The sequence below is a fragment of the Notolepis coatsorum genome (genome assembly GCF_963971535.1).
Source record: "Notolepis coatsorum genome assembly, chromosome: 4".
NCBI lineage: Eukaryota > Metazoa > Chordata > Actinopteri > Aulopiformes > Paralepididae > Notolepis > Notolepis coatsorum.
In genome coordinates, this window is record NC_140168.1 from 60,473,670 (window position 1) to 60,493,011 (window position 19,342).

At 43.2% G+C, this 19,342-nt stretch overlaps 1 protein-coding gene across 1 annotated transcript in view; it reads right to left on the reverse strand.

Moving 5' to 3' along the window:
* The window catches only part of septin7a (septin 7a), a 61,764-nt gene that overhangs the window by 11,750 nt on the left and 30,672 nt on the right, over nt 1–19,342 (reverse strand). The window contains exons 3-9 of the mRNA XM_084312880.1: nt 18,189–18,289; nt 17,596–17,730; nt 12,294–12,411; nt 9,258–9,350; nt 7,066–7,162; nt 2,731–2,782; nt 763–888 (exon numbers count right to left, since the gene is read on the reverse strand). Coding sequence (XP_084169006.1) covers nt 763–888; nt 2,731–2,782; nt 7,066–7,162; nt 9,258–9,350; nt 12,294–12,411; nt 17,596–17,730; nt 18,189–18,289 — 722 coding nt within the window. The remainder of the gene's footprint in view (nt 1–762; nt 889–2,730; nt 2,783–7,065; nt 7,163–9,257; nt 9,351–12,293; nt 12,412–17,595; nt 17,731–18,188; nt 18,290–19,342) is intronic.

The window sequence follows — 19,342 nt, forward strand, 5'->3', positions numbered from 1 at the left end:
AAGCGCAATGCCTAACCAAGCAGAGCTCTTTTGCCTAGAGGTTGCCGTTTGACGGCATTACAAATTCCACGTTTGATTAGTGCGAGACAACCTTTAATTATTACCTTATCCAGAATCATCAGCTCACTGCGATTTCAACGTTTATTATGGAATCGACCATTTGCAAAACAACCAGATAACACTCCTGCCAGTCTTTCAGCGCTACATCATCGGTGCTCCAATTAAACTGAACGTTCTCATGGTTTCTCTGTGTAGATGTATCACACAGCGGTGACGAGCACCACTTCCAGAGGCTTCCGAGAAGAAGTACACAGTTCCTTTACTTAAGTATAAGTAGAAATACTCAGATAAATGAGTACTCTAGTAGAATTTGAATGGAGGACTTTTACCAAAGTAAAAATAGTAGTATTTGCTATTGAAAGTACTTTAAAGTAAAGGTATACATGCTACATGACGTTTGTGTATCCATTAACCTCTATAGGTTATGTTAAAGTGGTATGTTGTCCAGCGATGCTGCTCTGATTACATCCTTGACAGGCTTCAAATGTGAAAGTATATAAATCTTCATAAATTTTTTATTTCGTATATATTATGTTTTCTATGCTAAAAATATTTGCTTCAAAGTAACTAGTAACTGATGGGTTCAGATAAATGTAGTAGAGTAAAAGTATAAAGTTCCATAAAATGAAAATAAGTACAAGTAGCTCGAAAAACGTACTTAAGTACACTACTTGAGTAAAAACACCAGTGCCGAGAACTCACTTGGTCAGCTGTCCCTTGCTCTTGTTGTTGTCCAGGCCGTTGTAGGTGACGGCGGCCAGCTTCCTGCTACGGTAATTCTCGTAGTGGACGTTGTTGGTCACGTCCTTCAGGTCCTGCATGTGAGTCCTGGAGCAACAACCACCACAGGTAGGATCAGTGAGAGAAAAGGCCCCACGGGGACTCCGGTGCCATTATTATTATCGTCCCACATTTAGCCCAGATACTCGGTACACAGTGACGGTCAAGGCGTTAGGAGCGTGCGTGTGTGTGTTTGTTTGAGAGAGAAGTGTTCACCGACTGTTTTTTTATCTTTATTTATCTCAAACATTTCAACCATAAAACAAACACACAAATTTGTAATAACAAAATATTTAATAATAATATAAAAATGTTTTAATAAAATAAAATATCTCTTCCTAGACATGGAAGCAATAATCAGCATAGCTCAAGACAATGGTTTTGTTCGAGAAGGGACAGAATGAAGCTTATCTGGTCCTGCCCCTTCCTTACAATATATTAATATGTAATAACTTAATAAGTCATCTATCAATATCAAAAAAGAATATACCTAAGTATCTATCTAATATCTACAGCAAAAGATCAATAAATAATTACAGAAATACTAGTTCATGTTATTTTCAAGCTCTTCTAACTTATACCTGTCCAAGAATTCCTGTTTATATCTGCATTTAAACATTTCAATAGTATTACTTGTTTTTATTGCTTCAAGGCCATTCCAAATGGATACCCCACAAACTGAGATGCATTTGCTTTTGAGAGTTGTACGGACAATAGGTTGTTTTAGTACTGTACTTTAGATCACAACCGAGCTGCTTAAATATTAACAGCTGGAGCAAACCATTTCACAGCTAGGCGAGAACAGGTCTAAGCTCCTAGTTGTATTATTAGCAGGGTATTGTTCGGTATCCGTCACTGGCAGCTGCACAGTATGGATATGTTGCTTACTGTAGCTTTGAAACAGATGCTATGTTGTTCATGTGCTATCTGCCTAATAGTGTAGTGTGCTTCAACCTGGTTGTCAACCGAGCACAAATATAAAGAGCCCATCCACTCAAAAACATGTTTTTCTATGGTTAACTCCTCTTGGAGGCATGACTTTTGACTATTCACATAATTGACTATTTGTGCAGAAATTGTCACCAGAGCGCCTTTTCACATTCTTCCCCTGGAGAGGGAGAGCTTATTTATACTTCCCTGAAATCTGACTTGCATGTGTGATGTCATTAATAGGTCGAACCCACAATGGCCCAATATGTGGTAGGGATGAGTTAGAATGTTCTAATAGTCGTGCCAGTCTCGACATTCGATTTTCATGTCAGAGTTGAAATATATATATAATAATGAAAAATAATTTAAGTGAAGCAAACCATTCTTATTTAATACATTTTTATATTTAGAAGCAGCCTAATTTTCATAGCCTAATTGATCTAAAAGATGCACATGCTACCGTTTGTTTGTTTATTAAAACGGGTTGATAATAGGCCAATGCAATGCTGTTATTATAAGCTACGATGGTGAATGGTGTCATTTTGATTTATTTGTCTGTCAGCTGAGCCGATCAACGTTCCGAATAATTATCTGAAGTGCCTATTTATGTGCAATACCCTTTGATTTTAATTATCCATTCTATTAAAAACAATAACTGAATTTAACTGAAACTGAACATTTTAATATATTCGGTCTTAAGAACAGTAGACTATTCGAAAATGATTCTGGTCAGTCATGCACATACCTAATATGTGGTAACCCGACACCTTTAGCTTCAGCAGACACTGAAAGCCGAGTAGGTTCCGACACGTCTTGAAGGAATATAAACTGCCAACTTGGAATTCCTGATAAATATCAATGGGTGCTTGTTGCCAATTTGCATATTCATAGATCTTTGCATCTCAGCAGTCAGTGTAAAGGTCTAGAGATGCTGCTGAGCCAGATGTACCACATGTGTACCTGATCAGCATGTTCCGGAGGATCGTGAAGTCGCAGTGCTCTCCATTCTCCACTGTGAGAGAGAGAGGGGGGGGGGGGGAGAGAGAGGGAGAGAGGGGGGGGGAAGAGAGAGGGAGAGAGGGGGGGGGGGGAAGAGAGAGAGAGAGGGGGGGGGGGAGAAAGAGAGAAGAGAGAGAGTCAGCCGAGCCTGAAACAGTGTCACTTAACGTTACAACAGGAGTGGACTGCGTCTCCCTGTGGCGTCCATCAGGTCGGTCATAGAAAGACACTATAGGACTGCAAGGTGATAACAGCTGAGGATGACAGGCCATCATTTTTGACAATGACTTCAAAAGCTCTTACCTGTACACTTGAGGATTAGATTTGGTCACGTGCATGCGTTTCTGTATATATATATATATATATATATATATATATATATATATATATATATATATATATATATATATAAATAGTTTTGTGCTTACATGTCTTATCATTTTTGTTTTCTTATTTACTTCCTGCTATATTAATCATTGCCGTGTGGTGCAGTCGACAATGATACTTTCCCCCCTCTGGCACAACAAAGGTCTCCCTCTCTTAACCTCGCGCCCAGGTGCCCACACTGCCAACCCACCCATCCAGACCATCATCCATTAATTGAGCAGTCCAATAGATTGATCAACCTCTGAGCTGATCACAGCTCCAGAGCGGCTGTTTGGACCACTGGCTGCAATACCCTAAAACCCTCAGCAGGTGGCGCCAGATATCCAGTCTAGGCTCAACATTTTCTCTCTCTCTCTCTCTCTCTCTCTCTCTCACACACACACACACCAGTCAGTCCCTTGTGGGTTTTGTATGAATTGCTGTGGTGGAGTGATTTCACATAACTTGTTGAGTGGCCTTGCCCCCCCGCCCTAGCTCCATATTTATGCTTACACAGAGCCAAAAAAATATTTGGTATTCCAAAACTCACTCCCCCCCATGGGCGGTGAGCTCTGGTGCCTGGTGGTGAACCAATTCCATAGTAGCAATCCTGCAATCTATCCAGTAGGCTGTGCAGTATTCAGCTCTCCACGTACACAAACACACAAGGATAAGATATGATTTCCATAAGCCTACATGGGTCAGAGTCTATGACTTTTAATCTTGTTCTTGGCACAGGGAGACTACAGGGAGACTATTCCAGTTGGGATTAAAAACATATCTAAACTCCCCCGCTCCATAATTCCTACCAACCGCTTATATCAGGATGCTGCTACAGAGTCCCACTGGATCGGAAGAATGTCTTGGAAATACCATGTCATAATGACCACGACCGCAGCTCTGATCTTAGTCTGACACACACGTACAATAACCACAACTTATTAGATACAAGTCTAGGGATCTTATTCCCATCCATCCATCTGTTGTGTTTTGAAGTGTGTAGTTGTAACGATGGTCAGTGTACTAGGTACCAGCAGCCACCTGTCCTCCGCTCACCAGCACCATGTGACCACATATGTTAACCCTTTCACTACCACTAACCACACTACCAAAGGGTTAATATTTATATTTATTGGTAAAGAGATTTGCACTACAACTCATACCTCATTGCACCTTACCCTAAATTGTACCTCATCCCATTTCTGCATTGTACTGTATATTGTATCTCACTTACTTTTCTCTTCTACTCTGCATTGTATATTGTATATATATGTATATTGAACATTTTTGTTTACACTTGTTTACGTACTTTTGACTTTCTATTTTATACTCATCTATTTTTATCTAGCACACTCTCAAGAGCAAAACAGAAAAAAGCATTTCATATAAGTATTCTGTATTTTTGTATGACAACTAATAAAAAAACTGGAAACTTGAACTTAAACCCTTGGTGTAAACTCACTCCTAAGTTAAATATCCCCCACTTCACCTGAACTGGATCGTTTTCATGTGGCGGAATGGATAACACTGGTGTTTAACCCTTTCACAACCACACTACATAAGGTTAACCCTTTCACTACCAGTCTACCACACTACAGACGGTTAAACGTCTGTAGTGTGGTAGTGAAAGGGTAACCGTCTGTAGTGTTTCAAGTTTCAAGTTTCTTTAATAGTTGTCATACAGAAGTACAGAATACTTTTGTACAAAATGCTTCTTACTGTTGCGCTCCAGAGACTGTGCAAGACAAGATAAGTATGAAATAAAAACATAGTAAAATTAGAAGTAAAAAAAAGAGGTCACAGTGTTCAGTTTAGACATATGTACAATGTTCGATGCAGAATAGACGTAGTTACCATACAATATACAATACTGTGCAGTGTACTAATATACAATACTATATAGTGCAAGGCAGAAATGGAGAAATGGGACGAGGTGCAATTTAGGTACAATTCACAGTAGGTGTACGAGTTGTAGTGCAAATCCTTTATCAATAAATATAAAGTGTAAGTGTGTTTGTGTGATCTAAAGTGTGGAGAGTGGGTGCTGCAGTGTGTTGTTTGTTTGAGTGAGTGTGTGCGTGTGGGTGTGTGTGCTGTGTGAATTTGATGGTTGTTGCATAGTGATTATTGTTCGTTTAGCGATTATTGTTCGTTTAGCAGCCTGATGGCCTGGGGATAGAAGCTTCTTCTGAGTCTTTCTGTGCTCGCCTTAAGACTCCGGTATCGCTTGTGTGGTAGTGAAAGGGTAACAGTCTGTAGTGTGGTAGTGAAAGGTTAACCTTCTGTAGTGTGGTAGTGAAAGGGTTAAACACCACAGTGTTATCCATTCCGCCACATGAAAACTATCCAGTTCAGGTGAAGTACGGGATATTTAACTTAGGAGTGAGTTTACACCAAGGGGCCACCGTTGCTAGGTTCCAACCTCATTACATGGGCTAACTCAATTTCACACGAGACAAGTTTCTGAAATACAAGGGTGAGGAGCTTAGAGGAAGGCTAGAATCTCTCTCTGCCTTCTCCCCAAGTCTTCACGCTACATACTATCCTTACTCATACTGTATGCGAAACAAGATTTGTAGGACCAACATGTGAAGTACGGCGCGGATGTTTCACGGTCATCACCAGGAGGTTCCCGTCTCATCTTTGTCAGCGAAAACGTCCCAAACAAACACCAACTTCCTGCCACTAACGTACCATGTATGTTTCTTTGGACAGTATAGCCTCCTGATTGTACAGCTAGCAAGAGGAAACAGCTGTGAGTGAGCCGCTTCTTCTGGTGTTATGAACATCCACTTCCACCTGGGTGTGCAGGTCCTATGTTACATGTCACACATACTGCTCCGCTGAACAGTAAGTTCCAACAGCATGTAGTACACACTCTATATGTGTATAGTACAGACAAAGAAGTCAGATGTAGCTTCTTCCTCTCCTTCTCCGTCTGTGTCTCTCAAAGTGTCCCAATTAATTGATCTCAGCACATTCCTTTTCGGTTCAGTCACATATTCACGCTAGGCTCGAGGGTTCATAGTTGAGGACGTAGATCTTGGATGACTAGACTGCAGTTTCCGGTCATGTGGTCGAGGTGCTATACGGTCATATCCTGTGTTGCTGTGAGACGTCTTCTTAATATAGAGTATGATGAGAGACGCGGCCGCTCACAACCATTTCTGCTCATATGAACGACACGATTTCTTATAAACCTACATTCATTCAGGGATGGTTCACTTCACACACACACAGTGACCTTCGCGCTACAGTCAATCCGAGAACTGTTGGCTAGTGTATACGGTGGTTAGTCGTCCTCCATTTGCAACCCGACATTCCTCGGTTGTGATGTCAGGTGATAAGCAGCATGGAGCCGACGCTACTGGTCAGACAGGAACAACACACAGCCCTCTGGGTAAGTGTGTGTGTGTGTGTGTGTAGGGGCTGAGCTGACCAGATAACGCAGCATGGATCCTAAATGTCAGTACTTCCTGTTCCAGTATGGCATCGTTAAGACCAGTGCAATTCAGCTTAAGATCATCCGAGCTGATATGGTCCATGATGGACCCCGAGGATGCGCTGCTGAACGGCCTTGTTCTAGAGTAGGATGCGTGTAATGCTCCTCACACACACACACTGCCGGAGGCCCCGCTTAACGTGTAGCACAGAAACTCTCCTACGACCCCTCGGCTGAGGTGGATAGTATTACTGCTTTACAATCCTTCCCACACAAGACCCCTCCTCGCTGAACCTGTGGAAACGTGGGGGACGACCAACCCCGCTATTAAATGACACCTTTAGGATGGTGCATGTGAGCGATTGAGCGAGCGAGTGAACGAGAGAGAGAGAGAGAGAGAGAGAGAGAGACAGAGACAGAGAGAGATCCCCATCAGGTGATCAATAGTCCCGGACAGGGCTAGAATATGGCAACCTTTGACCTCTCACCTTCTGCCACACCCCAAGGGTACTGCCTCCCCCGTACACGCTTTCCGTTGACCTCGATGATGGTGTTGCTACCGACGACGGCCAAGGGTAAACGATCCTACATTGGGGGAGGGACACACACACACACTGAGCATTGCACAGCTGTCATACGTGAATGGATACAAATAAATCCCCCCCACTAACCCCAAGGCTATTAATGTACACCAATAGTGTATGTAAATACACACCGGATACACACTCGCATACAGTACATAAACAAAGCGACGGGACATGAAATAAAATACACTATGTGAACTTGACGATTGAGCATATGTGTAGGTTGTGAAGTTAAGATGTTTTTTTTCAAAAGATTAAAAAAAAATATATATGAATTAAAGCGAGACAAACAGAGAGAGAGAGAGAAAGAGGATCAATATTTTGTAGGCTAATTAGTAGAGCTGTGAATCTTCACTGGCCTCATGATTCGATTACGATTCAGCTGTCCACGATTCGATTCTACGATGTAGCTCAATAATATATTACATCCTCAATTTTATAATCTATATACTGCACATGGCACATTTTTCATCAATTAATACAAGCAGTCAGATAAATTTACTTTTCTTGAATCAATTACTAGTGTTGCATGATACAGATACTAGAAAGGTATCTCGATACCCAGCTGTTAAAAACGGTTCAATACAAAATTGTATTAGGCTGCGGTTACACTAACGGCCAGTTTTCGTTTCGTTTTCAGGGTCAGTTTCGCTTTTCAGAACGCACCGTAATGGCAGGCAAGTTAGACATAGTTTTTGCCTCCTGAGCACAGTGATGTATATACATGTAGTACAATGCCAAAGCAGTAGGTGGCAGTAGGTGGCGATGTAATTCAAACATGAAGGCAATTTTCAACCAATCAGAAAAGTTGAATGTGCCAATACACTTCCTGCTAAAAATCAACAATCCACCATCTTTAAATGCCTCGCGTGAGCCATTTAGCCAACGTAGCATTTATTTTTCAGCAATAAAAGTGCAATAAACAAAACGGATACATTCACTGTGTGTTCTGCCTCTCATTTGTTGATGAAATTATTATAACAGTATAGCATTGTGGCTAGCAGCTTGGTAACGTTAATGCTAGCAGAATGAATGGATGTAAACTTTATTTAACAGATTGCAGAATGGGTACAATACAATACGGCTCAATACAAACAATTGTTAAGGGAATGCAGACAGTTGTAGCTTGGACTGGGCTCCTTATAACAATAACTTGACAACACGTTGGTAGCCGCAGCTACTTGGGACAGCTCTGCTGTAAACACTGGAAATAACCGTGCAGGTCTCTTACTGCGCATGGGCGTTGAGCAACAACGGCTCTGTATCCGGCTCACGCAGATTACATGGCACCATTGTCTGCGAGTTTTGGCGAGTATCCAAAACGGAAACACCTTTTCAGGGTTGCCAGTAGGACAACGCGTTTTCCTGCCAAAACGGCGTTTCTTTTTAACTTGGACAGCAAACGTAATCATTCAGCAACAAAAACGTTGCTGTATCCCCCAGTGTAACCATGGCCTATTAGTATCAATATTTTTAGAATAGCCTGATGCTGTATTTTCTATGAGTTGAGTGGATGCATGACCAGAGCACTAGCTTTAATAATATATTTGATTTGTAGGGCATTTTATAGCTGTGGAGCAAATCTCAAAGCGCTACATTGTAAAAGAACATAAAAGCTAGCAAAGAAAAAGTAATACAAAAATTATAATAATCAATTATGTTCCGTCACTACATCGATGCAGAATCATCCATGTCCGCATCGTGATGCATCTTAGAATCGAGACATTTCCTAACCCCTACTAATTAGTCCAGTTCAGTCAAGCCACAGGAATAAAGTCTGCTTAAAAATGGTGCAGCTTCCCCTGAAATGTCACATTCCTGTAGACCTCAGCTGGAGCAGAATACAGTCTCCAACGTGAAACGGCCACATTCTATAACAAACATAGTGTATTGATCAAACTGCACCTTTGGGAGCAGGGCCTAGACGTTAAGACTTTGAAGGCATTGTTGCAGTTATGAGATGATGTGGTTTTTACAGAGGAGCTTCATTCAGCCCAGTTCACGGAGAGGAGACCCTCTCAAGGGGACCCTGCGCTGCTCGTTACTCATGGGGGTGTTCTGCTTCAGGAGGTCAGTACAAAAGCCACCACACACACCTTGATTTTCTTCACCAGCTTAATCTCCTCTTCGTCGTCTGTCTCTGGGAACTCGTAGATTTTGATTTTGTGCTCCTGGATTTCCCGCATGATCTGTCAAGACGGAGGGGGGGGGGGGGGGGGGGGGGACATAAATATGTGAGAGATAATTGACAGAGCAGCAGACTAGATTAGTTTCACAGGCTCTCTCTCTCTCTCTCCCTCACTGTTCGCCTATGTGGGGCAACCAGTCCCTGCTGTCCAATAGTCATGCCTGGAGGTCAGTCGATACACACAGGAAGAGAGAAACTACCTGCTTATTCAGCACACACACACACACACATGCTCTACAGCGCACACACCACACGCACGCATTCTACAGCGCACACACACCACAGCGCACACACACACAGATGTGTTTAGTCACATGCAATAACTGCACCGATACCAGGGCTGTTCACCACTATGGAAATTCTCAGTTAACTAATTGAACCATTGTAACAAAGAACCATACAAGTCTGTTTTTAGATGAACAATGTTTTCAAACCTGGCTTGAAAAATAATCTTTAACTTGTGCAAAATGTCCCCTATTGCTATGTTTGAGTGATCTCATCTTCATTGAGGAAAGTCTGGGGGTGTTGCATTATGTGGATTTTATGGTGGTTTTTGTTCAGGATCTATTGTGATGTTTCTTCTTGACCTGTAAAGCCCATGGGGGCAATTCACTGTAATTTCAGGCTATATTACAAACACATTTGATTTGCTTACATTCATAAAGAAAAGCAGCCCTACGCACTACAGCACACTTCCAATATCAAATCAAGAATTGAGGACTACGGTTACACTCATTCATAATGCAACTTCTATACGTCTTCTAGTATCTGATCACGCCAGGCTGCATTAAGTGACAGTTCTGGACGAGCACCAATTGGATACTGTTCGCTTTGGGATCTAAGAAACTGCTTGGTGAGGTGGCCTATACTAGCACACATTGTGATCGGAATTGCTTGTAGTCCGGGACAAGTACAGTTTGGGCAGAAATAAGTTGTTTAAAATAAAATTATTGAAACATAATTAAATGATTTAAATGTTTTTATTATAGCTCGGTTGGCCGTTCTGGCATTTGTCTGCAGGGAATAGTGATCACGGAGCTCACACTGAACAGTCAAAATGTGGACACAACTCATATCTGGGGCCTGGTGTGATCGGATGTTCAGATTCGGATTCCAGAAGTCACATGAAGACACTAGTGTTAAGTGGAAGTCTCGTCTACAGCAACAACAAAAAAATAACATTAACAAGTTTTGGTCAAATCATACAACCACAAAAAACTGATTAAACCCAGACTGCAGCAAGTCCACACAGAGCCCACACACACACAGCCCACACACACACACACATACACAAACCTTGATGTCACCAATGTACTGACTTTTCAATTGCAAATGCCTCAAGAACAGAACTCACTCCAGTTCTTAACCAGCTCATTTACGACAGGACAGCGGTTTCAATTGCAAATCTCAGGTGAAACCAATCATGTTTTATACTAAAAGAGATGCGTTAAGACTACTGTAGTGTACACTAGGGCTGACCTTGACTAAGGATTTGTATAGTCGACTTTGATTGGCCAAAATTGGCCAATAGTCGACTATGCAAAAAAAAAAAAGATTCAAATATATATATATTTTTTATCATTCCATTTGGGCTGTGGGGGGTGCTTATTGTCAGAAGGAGTCGACTGAAGGCTTCTTGTCCTCTGCGAAAGCATGCAATTGGTCCACTGATGGATACATCTTGATATTTGTCTAGTCTAGTGTGTTCATTAGATGGGTGAAATCCTCTTTCAGTGCCTCTGTGCCCATTTTCTTAGGCAGTTAGCCTCCCTGCTCTGGTATGCGCGCCATTAGCGTTAGTCACGCTTCTAGGCCTCTTTGCTTTTGGAAAGAATAATACAATTATTATTATTATAATTTTATTTTAACCCTTTCTCTGCCATGCTTATGTACATCCTTATACCATCCTCTGCCAGCTCTATTTGTCTATGGAGAAGTTCCCCTACTTTGTAGGGCTATAACTTTTTAAATTGTATTGCTAAATTGACATTACTATGGCCCATTCAACGTCAATTATCTATCGTTCAGGATGTAGCAACGTTCTACCTTTTCATTCACATATTCATACTAAAATACGGTCTAAAGTATAAATATGTTTTTATCGTTTTCTGCAGCATTCTGCAGAACGTGATTTATAGCCCTAAATGCATTATATTGATGATCAAATACAGTTTGATAGCGATCGGCGGCAATTTTTTTTTTCAAATGGACGTGCTACTTATCATCTGATGTTGACCGGATGGGGGGGGGGGGGGGGGCGTTTATAATTTTGTGGCCAACGTTAGATGATTCATGTAGTGTGGGTGATATGATCATCAGATCAGTTTGTATCGAACACGGTAAAAATAAACGCTGAAACTTACCCCAGTCTCCTCGGGCCGTTGGGCGATGAGCGTGGAGCAAAAAGATTTCTATTATGGGATGTTGAAATATGCGATCCATCTCCAGGTTGTATAATAGTATATACGTCCAAATCATGTTTATCGAGTTATTGGTAACGGATCGCTATCCATTGTGTCGAGCTCGAATCCCAGGAGCTATAGCGAGTGGTCGGACCGAATTTGGATGAGCACCAGTTTCCGTTTCCGGTTTGCCATTTGGGCGATCCGCCGATCGGCCACCAGATGGCGCTCTTGAACCGTTGGAGAGTTGAGAGGGGATCAACAGTAGATCTCAAGTCTCCGCGGGAAAAATATGATTGCCATCACAGATTTTTGAAATATTGATCTCAATGACGTGTTACGGCGTCATTGGCAGATTAAGCATGGCGGGGAATGACGAGTTACGGCGTCCTTGGCGATTAAAGGGTTAATAATAATATATTTAAATATTTTTTTTTGCATTCAACTAAGAGTTGGCAGTCAACTACGGCTCCTTTTGATCGATTAGTCGACTATTTGACTAATCGGGGTCAGCCCTACTGTACACACACACACACACACACCTTCTTCTTGAACTGTTGACACTCCTCAGGCGTCATCGTGTCAGCTTTGGCGATGAGTGGTATGATGTTCACCTTCTCATGCAACCGTTTCATGAACTCTATATCAAGAGGCTTCAGTCTGGGAGAGAGAGAGCGAGAGAGAGCGAGAGGGGGGAGAGAGAGAGAGAAAAGGGTTTTGAGTTTCAACAAAAAATGCTAGGTTAAGCCAGTTGGCTCTGAAGCGTACACACACACACACGCTGTGCAGGGGTGGAGGGTGTGGGTGCTCTGGGAAGGACAGGGAGTAAGAACTCAGGTTTTGTGGCTTGGCTGACCCCCTGATCGGGGATTGTAGGCTGGGATCGTTAGGGGAAACGATGGTTCAATGGGAGGACTGCTGAGGCTGCACATCTGGACTCTCCCCTTCCCGTCCCCTGCGTGACACCATAAATCCAACAAGTAGTTTGGATCCGGTGTCCCTGAAACAACAATTCTTGTAAATATCTGTCATTAAGATATTCTGCTGGACCCTGTAAGGGGGGGGGGGGGGGGGGGATCTGTGTATTGTTAATAGTTATCGGAGTAGAGCGGTGTCCAGCTGCAGAGTGCCAGGATGTATTCCAGCTGCAGAGTGCCAGGAGTTACTCCAGAGGAAGAGGAGCAGGAGTTACTCCAGAGGAAGAGGAGCAGGAGTTACTCCAGAGGAAGAGGAGCAGGAGTTACTCCAGAGGAAGAGGAGCAGGAGTTACTCCAGAGGAAGAGGAGCAGGATGTACCTCTGGCCACTCTTCCTTGTGTAAATAAAACGCATCTGTACGTGTTCAGTGCCAGACGGAGGCAAGCAGACGCCCACATGTGCATACAGTACAAACACAAGTTACTATAGTTATGAGGACGTTCCACCGACTACATTCTTTGCCCAGCGGCTGATTCATACCCCTGTGTTTTGAACGTCTCCACACACAGCGCACCATGTAGGTGGTTGTGGGTCTCTGCAGGTCAGAAGTGCTCCGTTTAGTCCACATGCACGACCCCAAAGATGCAAACTGTGCGTCGCTCTTGCAGACAAATAGCTTGGTTGCCGGTAGATGTCACTCAAAGCGGGGGGGTAATCCGATTGGTCAGTTAAACATACATGCTCCACAACTGAACGCAGATGTGAAAAGACCCCCTGCGTGGTCCGACATGCTGTCAACAAGGCTAATGAAACAAACCCTGACCCCAATATATGGCTCAACTTAGCGCTCGCTCTGCCCTTTAAACTAATCCAATCCCTGAACCTAAAACAAAAGTGGCTCCTTGTCAAACTGAAAACCGGCCAACATGTCCTCACTTCCCCTCCCAAGAAAGGGTCCTCACTTCCAATGTCTTATGTCCTCACAGGTATAGTAAACAGCATACAGATTGCGCTGTGCTTTGTGGCCGAGTGGCAGATTCAGATGTTTACCGTCACATCTTCCATTTACTGTTACAGCATAGAGGAGTGACATTCTTTTGTTCTGGTCTCCTTGGCCTAGCAGCAGCATCAACATAGAGTTGGACAAAAAAAGAAGAAGCAATAATAAAGTAATAACAGCATAAGTAATGATAAAGAGTTTTACTTTACCATGACGAACACTGCATGGGTTCAGTGTGTGAAAACCAGTAGCAGAAACAGTGTTAAAGGAACACGCCAACATTTTGGGAAATTAGCATACAGTCTTCTCCAGAGAGAGACAAGAAGATAGATACCAGTTTCCTCTCTGTACATTCAGTAGTAGCACAATGAATGGAAGCGGACATGACCGGTTAGTTGGACAATAGGCTAGGGATGCCCCGATCAAGTTTTTTGCCACCGATACCGATCACCGATCGTCGTGAGCCATATCGGCCGATACCGATCGTTTTTGATTAAAAAGAAATTAAAACTTATTTTATATAAAACGTTTTTTTTTTTTTTTTTTTTTTTTTTATAAAATATATATATTATATAATTAGACTTGTACTTGTATTATCTGTGAGACATCGCCACCACGCAACAAGTCAAAATGCGCGCTATCTCCACTGTCTGTGTGTACATACTCTGCTTTGATCAAATCACATTCGGCTCTGCAGATTTACCCTAGGCTCTGCAGATATACCCTACTCCCTCAGCTATCCCCGTTAATGACTGCGACGCAAGCCGGGCTTCGAATATGCATCGAATGAGTGTTATAAGACATTGATATCAGGAGCTGTCTGTAGCTACTGCTAGCCGGAAATATAACGTTAAGACAACGCCTCAGTGAACTATTTAGTTGAATGGGACATTTCGTTTTGAACAGTGAGCTAAGCTAACGTGAGCTAACAGAGGTATCATACACTAGTACTAGATAACTAGACTATTGCTGGAGCATTTGTTGATATCAGGAGCTATCAGTAGCTAGCCGGCTAGATACCGTTCAGTTAGACAATGCCTCATCATGTATTAAACTAAAAGTGAATAGTTGACTGGGTCATTTTGTAGCGGTAGCTAACGTTAGCTCATGGAGGTCCCGTCCCACTAGACTAGACTAGACCCGTGTTTACATGCGTGCGGGAGGAGCTGGAGGAGGAGCAGACGCGCAGCACTGTGTGCAGCTCCCGGTGTCTGAGACAGAACTCAGCGAGTGAGATCTGTTTTGACGATCAGCGAAAATAAAACAGTAACGATAGCTAGGTAGCTAACGTTAGCTCAGGTCGAATGCACTATCTAGACTCAGCGTGTTTACAAACTCTACACGGGTACGGGCGGGGCTAGGGAGGAGGAGCAGTTTGCAGGTCCTGTGCCAAGCGAGTGAGATATCCACTTGATCAGTTTCCGCGATCGGCGAATATGACTCATTATCGGAATTCCCCGATCGCATATTTATACTGATTATCGGCCAATAACGATCGATGGCCGATCGATCGGGGCATCCCTAAGGCTAACCGTTCCTGTCCGCTTCCATTCATTGTGCTAAGCTAGGCTAACATGCAGCCAGATAGCTTTCTACTGAACGCACAGAGAGGAAACTGGTATCCATCTTCTTGTCTCTCTCTGGAGAAGATGGTAAGCTCATTTCCCAAAATGTTGACGTGTTCTTTTAAAATAGCACTGTATTATTACTCCAGTCACAGGCAGGTAGCCGGCCTCTAGTTTTTCATTAATTTGTTCATGAGTCTGTTGGTCCGGGCCGTGGGGTAGCTCTTCAGCTGGAACAGTTTGTGGTTAGGATGGTTGGGGTCTTTAGTAATCCTGCAGGCTTTGCTGACACATTATCCGTTGTATATCCTGGGAAGCTAACATCCATTGATGTTCTGGGCTGTTCACGCAACCTTCTGTAGCGCTTTGCCGTTGAGGGCAGAGCAGTTTCCATACCAGGCCGTGATCTCGGTTGTGCCTCTGTAGAAGGCCTGTCATCGTTTGTGATAGGTTCCTCACTGGTAAACTTAAATCACCATGTTGGAGCGGTGTGTGGCTAGTGCTACACAGTCGTGGGTGTACAGGGAGTGGAGGAAGGGGCTCAGGACACAGCCCTGGGGAGTTCCTGTGTTGAGGGTCAGAAGGGCTGAGGTGTTGGGTCCCATCCTCACCCCCTGGTGATGGTCCGACAGCCGACAGGAATTCCTGAATCCAGCTACACAGGTTGGTGTTAAGTCCTAGGTTCCCGAGTTTGGTGTAGAGAGTCTGGCTGAGACTATGGCATTGAATGGTGAGCTATAGTCGAAAAAACGGGATTCTCACATAATAGCTCTTCCCCTTCAGGTGGTTGAGGGCGCAGTGGAGTGTTGTGGCTATTGTATCATCGGTGGTGAGCTATAGTCGAAAAAACGGGATTCTCACATAATAGCTCTTCCCCTTCAGGTGGTTGAGGGTGCAGTGGAGTGTTGTGGCTATTGTATCATCGGTGGACCCGTTATGCCAGTAGTCAAATTGGTGGGGGTCTTTACCAGTAATGGTCGGCAGTCTGCTACAGATTAATGGCTTAACAATTCCTTGGCAGAGAGAGCAAGAGCGAGAGAGAGATAGAAAGATGTTCAGATGTTGCTGTGAAGTGGTACCATACGGGGGGCTTTTCCCTGGGCTGAGAGCAGACAGCAGTCACACAGGGGACAGGGCAAGGCTGTGGTCAGACTCAGACACACACACACACAGGGTCGATCTGGGCCAAGCAGTTTGAGTCACACCAGACCATCAAACAACCTTTTGTTGTGGGCAGCACAGAGCAGGCCAGTGTATGTATGTGTGTGAGTGAGAAAACTCCCGGGACAACTGACTTGTGGTGCATGCAAGCAAGTGTGTGTGAGAGAGAGAATGTGTATTTAGAGTGTGTGTGTGTGTGTGTGTGTGTGTGTGTGTGTGTGTGTGTGTGTGTGTGTGTGTGTGTGTGTGTGTGTGTGTCTGGGCAGAGGACCACAGGACCAGGGCCAAGACACAGACGGGTGGAACGGGATCTGCCGGTCACTCAGCTCAGCACAGATTACCCACATGCCTGTGAGTAAGGGTGGAGGTGTGTGGGGCTGCTGTATGAGTCTGGAGTGTGTGACAGGGTTCCCCACAGGTTGCAAAATGAAATTCAAAGACTTTCAAGTACTTTTAAATTAAATTAACTTTTAGTTTAAATGCTGTTTTTTATAGAAAAATTATGGGATCCAATATTTATGGCTTAAAACCAATTTCCGACAATTAGTTACTTTAAATAAAAAAATTGTGGGGGACTGGGGGGGGATGTACGAGTCTGGAGTGTGTGACTCAGGACCAGGGAGCACGAGGACAACATCATGTAAACATATTTTCTCGTCTGCGTTGCAGCGCTTGGATAACGACTTCTAATACACACCAGACCTTGAATGACGCGGCCTTCTTAAGACGAGTAATCATTCACTTTCTATTTAGTCTGGGGGCCTCTGAGGAGATACTGACAATCATTCACTTCTGAAGAAGCCTCAGACCTAACTGGATTGAAACGTCTGACTTCCTTCAGATCTAATTAAAGACATGACAGAGTTGTCCCGTCTGCTTTTCACCAGAGTAGACCGTTTGTCTTGTTGTTGACGGACTTGTTTTTATGAAATAGCACCATGACAATTAGATAATGACAAAAAAAATCATGTTGTAGGCTACTTTGTCATGGAAAACGACATACCATCAAATACGGTCAAGAATAAGAACACTATTGGGATATATTTTTGACCATATGGGCCCTGTGCACATAGCGTGCTGGAAAAAAACCCACACAACTTTCAAGGTTTTCCCCTGTTGTGATCATTAGCGCGTATGTCTTTTTAACTAGTGGTCAATTAGAGTTCAAAAGTCTATGGGTGCCTCTGTGCGCAATACCTACCCGTGACCAGAGGGGGCGATGAAGTAGAGGCAGCAGTGGACTCTGTTGTCGGGCATCTGACGTCTGTTGACCCGAGACTCTGAGTTGAGGTAGTCCTCGAACTTATTGTCGATGTGATCGATGACCGGCTGCCAGCTACGGACACGGAGACATTATTCACAGTCAGGAGGAGGGCTTACAAACCTAACAACATATTTACAATAAATGGGAGCAGTGATGTATTAACGGTAGAAGACGTCAGTGGAAAGTTAGCGTCGGTCACAGCTGACGCCCACTTCATCTGGTTCTATGAAGGTGATCCTTGTGGCATACAGCATCCGACAACTGCTACGATCATATAACTATATACTGTACTTTACATAACATAACGTACTACACACCACTAGGTATACTGCCCACAGTTTAAACAACATGTAGGCTACGACAAAAAATAAGTTATTTGTAAATTGTACTGGAAAACTAAATATCAAAACTATGAAAATATCATATTTTGGCCCTCTAAAAGAGCCTAAGTTAATGTTTTTATACTGAATCCTGAGCATAAGGAAAAAAAGCTTGAATAAAAATTGCATTATTGACCCTAATCAACTCACCAGTTACTGTTGTCGACGGCGTCTCCGAACCCTGGGGTGTCGACGATGGTGAGCAGAAGCTGGACGCCTCCTTCCTTCACCAACACCTTGGACTGCTCCACCTGAAACAAGCAGCAGCAGAGATGCAATTCAGTTGATGAAATCTGAAAATATGTGTGTAGGACCCAGGCCTAGAACTGCGCCCTGAGAGAGGGAACTGAGCCCTGAGAGGGACGTTTGAAGGGTCAAAGTGGGTATCAAACAGGAGGGAAGACAGTCAGGTTTTATACTGTGGATACCGAACAGGGAAGGTAAAGAAGACTTAAACTGTTAAACAGTAATCCAGAACTATTTTATTACATTGTACTATTCTCTTTATTATCATCTACTTTTAAAACTGAATCAAACCATAAACAAAGTTACCTATTGGGATGTTAGATGCTAATGTGAAAAACAGATTTTATATGTCTGCACTAGTGTTGTCAAAAATATCGAAGTATCGATACATATCGATACTGATTCTGAATATTTAAAATGGTTTCGATACTCATTTCCCGAAATACCGATACTTTCTGCAGTATCGGTACCAGCTGGCGAGTGTTCTACCGCAAGTTGTTGACATGCTGTTCAGAGCACGCTTGCCCCTCCGGCTCCTCCAGCCCTCCCCCTCACAGAGCCGACAAACATTTTAGCTGAAGATGGCAAATGCAGAGCATCCGCAACTTGTGCTTGTGGATAAAGAAAACAGCAGAAGTGCTGTTTGGAGGTACTTCGGGTTTAAAGTAAACAACGAAGGACAAGCTAAAGAAGATCCCCCAATGCTATTTGCAAGCGGTGTTACAGATCAGTGCCAACGCGGATCTCCATAAAGAAATGAGGTTCGTGACAGCTGCTCTTTCAACTTCACTGTGACTGAAGCATTAAACCATTAACTCTAGTTTAATACATGATACGTTGTCTACTGATGGCGCATAATATCAACAGCTGATAAGTTGTTAGTAACGTTACAGGCAGCTATCAGCTAACGTTAGCTACTCCTAGCCGTTAGCTCCCTTAGCTTAGCTGGCCACTTTTATAATTACTGCATGGAAACGGAGTAACGTTAACGTTTAAACGTTATGTCGAGGTCATACAATACTATAGTCGACATAAGGTTAACGTTACCCCGTTTCCAT